The following is an 11742-nucleotide window of genomic DNA, read 5'->3' on the forward strand; positions in this document are numbered from 1 at the left end:
GCTTTCTAGGCCACTCTCCACCTCAAGTAAACCAAATGACCTAGAAATTCCCTTTTCTCATACGTTTATTTAAATACTTCCTGGCACTTGGGAAGGAAAGGCTTATTACAATGTCATCTGTAATCTTCCATCTTGTTTGGCAGAGCAAACAGAGCTCCTTTTAGCTGATGAGAACGCTGATTCCAGAATGTCCTGGCGTCTTCCAAGGGTGTCCAGATCCCAGGCTCCTGTGGTGGTGCTCACTGATAAGCAAGAGGTGGCAAGACCTTTGACCTGGAGATGCCATCAACCTGCCCAAACTGGGAACCTTCACTGTTGCCTCTCCTCAGTCTCCCCTCAAAACTGAGTGGCTCAAAGGAACTCAGTTTTACAGGCTTCTTAACAGCCTTCCAAATTCTGCGTGCAAAACCCGTAGGTCAAGGGAATGGTCCTCAGTCCTGGGGGCAGCCAGAGCCGCCCTGTCACTCACCCCAGAGTACCACGAGGATGGTACCATTTTCAATGAGCGCAAGACGTGACAAAGATTGAAAAGCACCTCACCGAGTAAACCTCGGAAGCGTTCCAGTCTCTTCTCCAAATGACTGAGTAAAATCAAAGCTTCCTCCAAGCCTGCGTCCCGTTATCTTTACAAAGCTTTATTGAAACCTGTACGTCAAGGTGACAATAATTCAGTGTTTGGAAAGCAGTAACAACAAAAAAGGGTATCCCAGACTCAGGTTTACCAAATAAATACTGGCAACCAGGGAGCTTGTTCCTCCGTCTCCCAGCAAGAACACAGGGCAGAACCATAGCTTCTGCTGACTTGAGGACAGGAACCTGCACTAATGGGCACGTCTGCAGCATCTCCCCGGAAACCACGCCGAGTGTGAAGAGGTTTGCTTTGGTCCAAAGAATGTCTTCTCGACATGAATTTAGAAGGCTGCTGTCAAGTTCTAAGTTCCTCCCAGAATAAACAACAGCAACTGCTACAGCCTTCGTTGCTAAGTAAAGACAGAGGTCCTGAGCAAGTTGGCATAGGGTAGGGTGCTCCTCCCAAGTTTTCATGGTAATACTGTCCCCTCATTGCGATTAGAGTAAAAAGCTGGACAACCTTCCAGCTAACAGTGGTCAGTCCATAGGATCATCCAGCTTAATGGAGAAATCCGGCAGCAGTTTTCAAAGTCTGTTCTAAGAACAGATTATTGCTGAATACAGTTCGCATGATCTCTATTCTAGTTGGGGTGATTTAAAAATTGCCCTAAGGCCAGAGACTCAGCCACCTCTGGTTTAAAACAAAAATACTTAGTGCACAAAAGCAGAAGAAACAAGTGTACAACTTCATCTGGAAATCAGACAGGTTCTAATTTCTACAGAAATTATATCTCCCTGGAGCAGAGAACAGGCGACCATCTATTGCTTTGATTTCAGAGGACAGGTACCTGCTGTTGCCTCCACAGCCAGGCCTCAACAGGGACAAACTGATGGTCTTAAAAATGCCCATATGATTAGAAATTTTGCGTGGCCTCAGACCCTGCTTCTTAGATTTTCCCAGCAGAGCTAGTGTTCATTTCTGGCTGAAGAAGAATCTCCATGACCAGTTCAGAACTGCACCTGTCCTCATGCACTGTGGTGTGGGGGCAGCAGACCCTCTGCTTTCCCTCACTGTCCTCGGCTTCGGTGAGCCCCAAGGCTCACAGCCGCAGGGTGCCAAGAGGACTGTTATAGACCGAGGCGCTTTGGGAGCTGCCGTGCCTGGAACAAACCTTCAAGCAGGACTACGGTGGGGATGAAATGTCTTATAAAGAGTGTGAAATGAGAAATTTACAGTCCGTTCCCTCTAGTGGAAAGCATGCACGCGTGGAGCCTGGTGGTGCACACTGTTCCCTGGAGCCCACCGCTGGCTCCCAGCTCTTCATATGGGCTTGTATAGCAAGGTGGTGACATACTTTTTCTTGTACCGGTGGGTCGCGCTGAGCACCATCACTCCATCCTGAGGAAGAGGGTGGAAATGATCAAAGGTGGTACCAAGTCAAGAGCTCAAACTTTAGTGTGTGTGTGTGAAACATCAAGAGGGCTTAATAAAAACACTCTTGTTCTGCCTTCAGAACCCGAGCCTGTGGATCTGCACCAGGCCCCAGGAGCTGCCCTTTAGATAAGCACTCCAAGTAATTCTGTTGCTAGGGGGCCTCACAGCACACTTTGAGAAACACAGCTCTACCAGCAACAGAAGTGTCATTACCTTGATGGAGAGTGCATAAAGGTGGTTCAACATGACGTGGTTGGGCTCGGGGAGCAAAGCTGGATCACACTGTTGGAGAAACAAAAGCAGACATGAGCATTTAGGACTTGGAAATCCAGAAGATTCTCCCTTTATTTCACAGCACCAGGTATCAATGGAAAGGAGGCAGGCTCTCATGCCCCTTTCTGCTTAAGTTGGGTAGTGAAAGACTGATCTGACAGGTGAGGTGAGGGGGTCATGCTTTATGGTCTAAGGGGAGCTCCCTGCATGCCTGTTGGATGCACTGATGTGTGTCTCCAGTCAGGCTTTACCTTGGCCTCTAGTGGGCCACAGCTATCTTCTTATTGAAAGAGAAGAAGAGAGAGCCGTCCAATGAATACACTTTTAGAGAGTGGGAAGATAAATCTATACTAAACATTCCCGAGCAGTGGGGACATGCAAGCTCATGTCTGTAGGATTCAGAAAGCATGAAGAATGAAATGGATAACTGTGGGGGGACGGAGGGGAGGCCACCCGGTGCCTGGGAAACCATGTCCCAGGGCAAACCACAACCGCTGCAGGAGACGCCTGCACACGGATGCTTTTGGCTCTTCATCGTAGCACACGTGTACCTGCTTGTATGTGGAGTCCACAAGCAGCATGGCTGCTTTATCACCTCATAAACATGGGACTTTCAGGGGGTGGCTTGGACAAAGCACAAGAACACTCAGATTCCCAAGAATCAGGGCTGTGCTGCGCATGTTTAGTGAAACGGAATGGAAAATTAACAAGGTAATAATGGGGTGCTCTTCAGGATCCTGGAGGACACATACTTCTTTTTACGAATAATATCAATTTCCCAGAGAAAATGTGTGTCAGCCAGATCTCCCAAGTTTTAATCCGAGAGCACTGACATTTCTGAAAACAATTTGGTGATTAAGAGTAGATACTGTAGTCTGGGGGCCAGAGGAAGAGTTCCACTAAGTAGCTTACCGACAAGGAATGGTTACAGATTTCTCGTCATGTTTCACAAGGAATGGGGCTTAGGTTGAGGCAAGAGTAAAGCACTAGGAAAACAAGTTCAGAAAGGCTTTGTGCAACGGGAGAGCAGCACTCTGTTCCAGCACTCTGGAACATCTCACCGGTAGCCCATTCCCACATCAGAGGGGGACCCTGGCAGTTAACACCAACGGGCAACACTGAAACCTTTTTCCCAACTGCTTCCGAGAGGCAGTTGGAAAGGGGAGCAGCACAACAGGACGGTGGAGGATGGTCTGGACAGACACCTGTGTACTCACAGAAATCCCCGTGTCCTTGTTCAGGATGACCTGGAGCAGATGTGGAGGGAGAATGGGTGGTGCCTTAAACCGTTCTTCTGGTTTTGAGACATAGGGTTCCTGATGGTAGGGTCCTGGTGGGGAGCTGGACAGCTCTGTCGGGAGACGGTGACAGGACATTTACTTTGAAAATTATGAGGTCTAGGAGCAGTCTCACTGAATTTATGGCACCGTTCAGTTTTCCTCGTCCCCTCAACACAGATTTATATTCCCTTGAAGAATATATATAGGCCCCAAGGGTGAAGAGTAGAGGCAATGAGAAAACTCTTCTGGAATTTGGGTGACTGGCATAAAATTCAGCATGAACTCAGATGCCCTGGCAGCAGACAGCGGTGGTGGCAAAGCTGGTGATTCTGGGTCAGACTAACAAGGAAGCTGCTCTCAGTAACCTAACCTGACATGCCCTGCAGAACAATGCTGCTCGCCTTGGGCTGGGCTGGCAAATACCACAAAGACGCTCAGGGCTTCAAGCGAGGCTTAAGCAGCTAAGCCCAAGGTCTGAGCACCACCAGCCAGAATAAAATGGAAGATAGTGCAGCCTGTTTATAGACACAGTGGTGAAAACAAGTTATATGAGGCACTGGCACATTTCAAAACTAAAACCAAAAATAAAAAATTGATAAATCTAATCTCTACAGGCTCTTTGACTCCACCACTCTCAGGTTCCTTTCAAACGCTTGCTTGTCTTGATTATACAGATATTAAGAAGCTTCTGGAGGGGTGCCTGGGTGGCTCAGTTGGTTAAGCGTCCAACTTCGGCTCAGGTCATGATCTCACGGTCCGTGAGTTCGAGCCCTGCATCGGGCTCTGTGCTGACAGCTCAGAGCCTGGAGCCTGCTTCAGATTCTGTGTCTCCCCCTCTCTCTGACCCTCCCCCATTCACGCTCTCTGTCTCAAAAATAAATAAACATTAAAAAAAATTTTTTTTTTTTAAAAAAGAAGCTTCTGGAAGTGCAGCATTTCATAAGGTCAGAGGTAGCTCACTTAGTGATGTCTGACCAGCTGGAAAGGACTGAGCTGTTGTCAAAGGACACGTAGGATGGGTCGTGGCCACCCAATCCTTGGGCGGAAGATTAAACCTGATGTGCCCCCGCTCTGCCAATTCCCTCAACATCACTTTCTAGGGTACAGGCTCACTTCGTATGCCCCAACCATATGACAGCAGGAAATGGAGAAAAACAAGCGTAGAAAACTGAGCCAATAGGAGTAAATACATATTTTAAGAAAATGAGTATCTAAATATGAGGTCTATGGAGAGCCTGATGTTGGTTTACCAACAGTTAGGGGCCAGTTTTCTTTCCCCAGGTGGTCTATGCTGCAGAAACTTGACTAAAAGCTTTGGTATGTGGCCTAAAGTTACATTTATCAGTAAGTGGGGGATACTTGGGCATTTTCTCCATCCTCCTATTCCCACCTATCTGACAAAGAAATAAATGGCTTCTCTAAAAGATTTGTTAGCTATCCAGAAAGAACACTATTTTGGGATTTCCAACTCCTGCTCAACAAGCTGGCTTTTCAGCCACAGCAAGCCCGCCATGGTCAATTTACCACTGTGGTTTCTGAGCTGATAAGAGTAAGAGATCATGGGGGCAGAAGCTCCAGGCCCAGCCAGCTGACAATGAAGAATCATCCTGCAAACTGCATGGAACCTGTCTTCTTAGACTATCAGGTCCCATCCTGGACAATCTTTTCACTGCCTCCCACAGGGGTCCAAGGAATTGTTTACACTCCTGCAAAAAGAGGCAGTGGAGTTGGCACTGATGCCTTAGATTACAAAACATCACTGCCCCTGAATTGTATGTATTACGTTGCTTCCTGTGGGTTTGGATGAAAAGCAATTAATTGAAAGCTTGAGGCCTGGCTGACTCTTGCAAAGTTCTTTAAGGATGGTACCGAGCAGGTTGTGCAGTTAGCCGGTTTCCTGTGGTTAGCCTCTTTCTCCCCACAAAGGGATTCTGGCAAGGTGCTAATATGCCATATAAGTGACGGCCCAGATCACTGAAGTGTCCATTTATCACCTGTCAGGCTGAGACTCTCCTGACAGGGTCGTCAGTAGGCAGGGAGCTGGCAGGCTCCCCCCGAGCTGGCTCATCACTGACCCAGTGCAACTTCCCAGGGCCTCTTGGCCCTGCCCCTGGCATGAGATCAAGCTCTGGTTCTGCTTCCACCATCTGCTCTCTGTGGCTAAGCAGGCCTACTAAATACTGGAGATGACCAAAAAAATGCCTTACAGCTCCCTTGGGGCTAGATTTCAACAACCTGACCTGACAGAGTTAGGAATCACTTTTGTGGCTCTTTAGGGAGCTACAAACATCCACATGACAGGGCAGCTCAAGCTCAAGAGTGAGAGGCAAGAGAAACAGACTATTTCTAGACTGCACAGCCCCACCTGCACACACGTGGTATAAAGTAACTGTGTTCATACCAGACACATCGGAGCACTTTTGGGAATCCACCATTAAAGCATCAAATACTTCAAAGTCAGTTTTCTTCACTTGAATGATGTTGTTAACTGTGCCAAGCTGGCTGGTTACTATTGGCTGGGAAGAGACAGACAGGCAGAAATCATAACGTGGAAGGTCTCTGGAGTTATTCTTTAGAGGATTTAGAATTCCTGGCTGGAAGGTCTCATCTCCTGGCTGGCCGACCTGCTCATCTCCATCAAGTTTGCCCATAAGTCTGACAATTAACACTGCCATCTAGCTAAGCCACACACAGCGACTTTTACCAGCAGGACAAGGAGACCTGGCAACAATTGGTAGAGGAAAGTGAGCTGTTAGGATTGTGAAGGCAGTCAGAGGACCAAGGGCAGGAGGAAGAGTACCTCAGAAGGGTCATGTGTCCACTGACCATCCACAAAGAACTTGTACTGATGCTCTCCTTCAGGCAGGTCCAGGATGGCTACAAAGTTATTGTGGCTGCAACGAAAAAGGAAGCAGAGGATTTCAGCTGGGTGAGCTGCCCACTTAAGCTTACTTACAAAACTGGCCATGGGACGAAACCAAACCTTTGTGTGTAAAGAGTTTAGCTGCAAAAGAATAAACATTTTTAACCACTGTAGGCAATTCAGTATAATGACCTCAATCTAGAAAAGCCGTAAGAAAGCAGCATTGCAAGAGGCTTCCTTAAGGACTCACTTTGGTCAAATGCCAGGAATCCACATTCCTACCATCAAAAGGTCAACAAACAGGCATTCGTCCTTTTCAACTTGCCCGCAAAATACCACTTGGCATCTGGGAGGCCAAAGAGGACAGCAACTCAAGATAAACTGCACGCTGCCGAGTTTTACTGTCAGTCTGCCTTGGGCAGGAGATGGGATCAGTTTCCCAAGAACCACAAACAGGTCTCTAAAGAAGCTTGCTTAACGTCTAAAACAAGGTTCCAGGAAAGCTTTTTGCTTGAAATGACTCTAACTGTGCTGAGTGTCCCCCTCCTATACCCACATTACCAGCGGAAAAGCAGGCGGCCTGTGACCGTGATCAGGCCACACCCAGCAGGGCACAATTTCTCCTTTTGTTTCATCAAGAGTACTCACTAGTGAAGATGGTTTTTCACTATTTGAGAGAGAAGTCAGTGCTAGGATTCCTGATCAAGGGTTTTACCATGGTCTTGCTAATGATGCCTAAATAACAGGTACCTTCCAAACAAAGGCAATACAAGGGTGTCAAAGTTTAGAAGGAACTTCAGAGATTTTCTGTCTAATGTTCCCTTCTTATAGTCAGGAACACTGAGGCTCAGGTGTTACCAACAGGTTAGCTTAGTCAACATGGACCCAAATTCTGGGCTTGAAGATTCCCAGCCCAGTGCTCTCTCTCCACTGCACTAGAAATAGATTTCTCATTCTGAGGAAGAAGTCTTGCCTAAGCAAACCTATCTGAAGTCAAAGATGTCTGTGAGATACTCATAACTGAGAAGTGTTTTCTCCTAAGTGTGCTCTAAACCTAGAGTCTAACTGGGTATGAGATTTGAACCCTGTGAATCATTAAGCAAGATTATTTTCCATTCAGCATCCATTTTATAAAAACATCCTTTTCTATTCCTCTGCAGAAACCAGTTAGAAACCAGAGTATCTATCCCTGGATTAAGACAAATATGTGAATATTGCCCAGGCAATTACCTTCTCGTGAGGGGAAGTTTACTCCAGTTGTTGAAGGACCCAGATAAGTAAACTTCCTTTCCGCCTCCCGTCCATCGAAATACTGTTGGCCGAGCCTGGGCAGGGGCTTTATCATTCACTTCCAGATCATGCTGCCAAGCCAGGAATTCTTCCTTCTCTGGAGCCTAGAAAGGGAACAGTTTACTCAGGGACAGGAAGCCATCAGTGGGCTCCCTGCAACACACAGTTACCCTGTCTAGTCTTCTAAAAAAGAGGCAGTGATGACTACTTAGGTTCATTTTCAAACTCATAAACTAACAGCTCTGCCTTAGTTTCCCCACTGCAAGATTAAAATAACAAAAACAACTATTTCTTAAGGTTGTTGTGAAAGACTGAGACAGTCCGTGTAAAATGCTCTGCATTAATGTCTGACATGTAGTAAGTACTTAATAATTACAAGCTGTTAATACTGTTTTTAAAGAGATCTACATCAAAATTTTAGGAGAAACTACAGAACTCACTTGGAAGCGGGTACAATGAATTCAAGACTAGCTTGACAAATGTCATTTTCTTCCCTGAATTAACAAGATTCAAAGTATGTGAAAATTTATTAGAGACAATTCCAGAGCTGTCAACTTGAAGCTCACAAATCCAGATTCTAAGGGAAAAAATATTCACAAAGTGCTATCCAGGCACCGGGGAGAAAAAGGTAAGACAAAGACTGACCCTCCTTATGGCAAACAATAACTTCAGGCACGGGAAGTAATGTATAACTGAGGTATTCCAAAATAAGGGAGAAATAAACACAGCCAACTCTGGTTGAAATATATGTGGTTTTAGATCCTTTTACACATTTCCTAGTCAGAAGCCAAAGACATTAAAAGAGCAGGAGTTCCAGGCTGGGAGAGACCTTTAAAGGTGTCATTGAGCAGGGGCACCTGGGTGGCTCAGTTGGTTGAGCGTCCAACTTTGGCTCAGGCTCTACGATCTCATGGTTTGTGGGTTCAAGCCCTGTGTTGGGCTCTGTGCTGACAGCTCAGAGCCTGCTTAGGATTCTCGCTCTCTCCTCTCTCAGTCCCTCCTCGACTTGCGCTCTCAAAAAAAAAAAAAAAAAAAAAGCGCCGTAATTTCTTTAAAAAAAAAAAAAAGGTGCCATTGAGCAAGTTTCTAATATCTTCATTTCGAATACTGACTGGAACTTATCTTAAATGAGCCTGCATTCTTTAAGATTTAACAAGATCTAAAGATTAAAGAATAACAGACTGGAAAATCACTTGCCAATGAGGAAGTGATAACCACGGCCAAAATGGTGAACTAGTGTACTAAAATAATCCATGACTTTTTTAGGGGTCTAGGGCATTCAGTTCAGTGTCTCTGCTACATCATCTCAGTAACGTCTCAGGAAATGATAATGGACACTATTTAAAATCATTCTCCACAGATCCTCTGTATTCTAAGTATTTCTTATAGGAGCTTTGCAGCAGCAGCAGAACCACAAGTTACTCCTTGAAGAAAGGAGTTTGGTTCTTGTGGTGTCTTAAACAGCCGTCCTTGGGCCGCGATGATTTCTGGAGGAAGGGATGTCAAGTCTTTGGAGAACCAGGATTTCAAAGTTCACTTTGCACACAGCTCCTCGGGAATGCACAATTTCAGAAACCAAGTGCAAATCACAGGACTTAACGCCCAGGAAGAGCAGGCTCTTTCGAGTTGGACTCAAAGTCAAGATCCAAGTGAGGATTTAAAATAATGTGATCAGGGGCGCCTGGGTGGCTCAGTCGGTTGAGTGTCCGACTTCAGCTCAGGTCACGATCTCGCGGTCCGTGAGTTCGAGCCCCGCGTCGGGCTCTGGGCTGATGGCTCGGAGCCTGGAGCCTGCTTCCATTCTGTGTCTCCCTCTCTCTCTGCCCCTCCCCCGTTCATGCTCTATCTCTCTCTGTCTCAACAATAAATTAACGTAAAAAAAAAATTAAAGATAAAAAATAAATAAATAAAATAATGTGATCACCTAGCCCAACATCTGAGAAAAAAATATGAGTAAAGGTGGAATGAGTCGCCAGGCAACTAGCCCAATGGGCAATGATGATGAATACGCAACTGGATACTAACAGAGAGCATGCTGGGCCTGGGGAGACCCCATTTTTCCCAAGCCTGCTCTGCTGCCCTGTCCTTAAGGGATCCGTTCTTCCTTTTTTAGGCTATACCACATACTTTTCAGCTGCCAGAACCACTAAGTGTCCTTGGACTGGGCCCTGCAGCTGGAAACACCACACCCCATCAGGCGGTTTGCAAGAATATGGCTGAACCAGGAGTCAAAGCTCATCTTTAAAGTTTTGATGAATGAAAGCAGACTACAGTTAGGATGTCCAAATGTGGTCTGCAAAAATGTCTGCTTTGGGGCACCTGGGTGGCTCAGTCAGTTGAGCGTCCGACTTCGGCTCAGGTCATGATTCACGGTTCGTGGGTTCGAGCCCCACATCAGGCTCTGTGCTGACAGCTCAAAGCCTGGAGCCTGCTTTGGATTCTGTCTCCCTCTCTCTGCTACTCCCCCACTCACGCTCTCTCTCTCTCTCTCTCAAAAATAAACATTAAAAAATGTTTTTAAAAATGTCTGCTTTGGTCTGTTTAAAATATCATGTCATATTTTTACACGAGAGGAGAGAGAAGGTTGAGAAGCAGCTGGCTGCTCCCTTTTCAGACTGACACTTCACTCACCTAATGACCTCCAGAAGTCCAATTCCTTTTCTGAGTCTGCTCTAAGGAAGCTGGGGGAACCACAAGTTCAGGGAGAACTAAACGCCTCTGGCAACTGCAGTCAGCTGGGTAACTCTGTTTTCAGCTTGCACGTGTGCGCTGGGTTCTCTCCAAAATCGACAATAAACTGCAAAACCAGCTCCGACAAAAAGGGCCCGTCTCCGTAAAGGTGAGGAAAGATCTCTCAAGGCTGTGAAACTAATTATACCTAAGGGGAAAGCAGCGACCGGGGCTCACCTGCTGCTAGCTCAACGATCTTAATTAATTAAGAATTTGAAACGCTGTCCCAGAGCTGCTTTCTCCTTAATGATGTTAAACGAAGTTAGTTCCTCCTCCCTCGGGGTGACTTTCTCTTCGGTAATTAGACACAGGTTCCTGGACTGCGAAGAGGGCTCTTACAGGGCCATCTGGCTTTTAAGTGAATAGAATTAAGTATCTCCTCCCTCCCGCTTACGAAGTTTCTGAGAGGACGTGGCGGGGAATCTAATAGGGGGTTTCTCCCCTCAACATTAATCAAGGGGAGCCGGATTCCCCCACCCCCTCACCTTGATTTCCTCGGAGTGGAAGAGGTCGGCGTCCTCGGGGCTGTCCATCAGGATCTTGGGCCTGTCCCCGTCCTTGGCGCCCCCGGAGCTGTCCCTCCGCGGCGTCTTGTGGCCACCCTGCCGCTCCAGCGCGGCCCGCTCGCTGCTCGTGTTGCCCATGGCGGGGGTCTGCAGGGACACCGGGAAGCCGGACGCGGCCTCACTCCAGGGAAGGGGCAGGAGACTCCCGCAACTAACGGGTCACAAGGACCCTGGGGAAACAGTCGGAGCCCCGAGTACCACACCGCTCGGGAGAGGGCTCCGGGCCGGTAACCGGTTTGAGGCGTGCGGGACGGACTGGCCGTTTCACAAGCCCGCGTTACTCAGGAAGCCCGAAAATAAGCTCGACACTTTCCCAACAACTCCCCCACCTCCTGGTAACTTCCGCTTCCGGCGCGTCTGAGAGTCGGTCGCGATAGGGGGTGGGGGCGGGAGCAGCGGGCGCAGCGCCTTAGGCTAACTCGACCTCACTTCCGCTTCCGGTATGGATCTGCGCGGCAGCCACACCCAAAGGAGTCTCCAGGGGCCTCGGGGCGCGCAGTCGCAGTGAGCTGCTGCGGCCGGAGTCAGGACCAGACTGCGGAAGGCCGGCAGGGGGCGTGCCAGCGCGAGGGCGGTCTGGGCCGCTTTCCCTGCTCTGGAATGAGTGATGCCATTAGCTATTTTAGATATCTTTACCCACTTCCTGTTGATCCTGCACTCGACAAAGAGATCATTTAAAGTGTTAATCTAATTAAGAGACTCATACTATTAAAGCTGGTTAATGCTCTAGCTCAC

General features: G+C 47.5%; 1 protein-coding gene across 1 annotated transcript; it reads right to left on the reverse strand.

The window, feature by feature from the left end:
• Window positions 1–47: 47 nt before the first annotated feature.
• PRKAB1 (protein kinase AMP-activated non-catalytic subunit beta 1) lies at window positions 48–11358 on the reverse strand. The gene is made up of 7 exons (XM_040443740.1): window positions 10927–11358; window positions 7652–7815; window positions 6359–6452; window positions 5960–6074; window positions 3496–3629; window positions 2219–2287; window positions 48–1969 (listed from the first exon to the last, which is right to left on the reverse strand). The coding sequence occupies exons 1-7, from the start codon at window positions 11083–11085 to the stop codon at window positions 1892–1894; spliced, it is 813 nt and encodes a 270-aa protein (XP_040299674.1). The 5' UTR covers window positions 11086–11358; the 3' UTR covers window positions 48–1891.
• Window positions 11359–11742: the final 384 nt, after the last annotated feature.

The sequence above is a fragment of the Herpailurus yagouaroundi genome, unplaced genomic scaffold (genome assembly GCF_014898765.1).
Source record: "Herpailurus yagouaroundi ecotype Mexico unplaced genomic scaffold, PumYag 191, whole genome shotgun sequence".
NCBI lineage: Eukaryota > Metazoa > Chordata > Mammalia > Carnivora > Felidae > Herpailurus > Herpailurus yagouaroundi.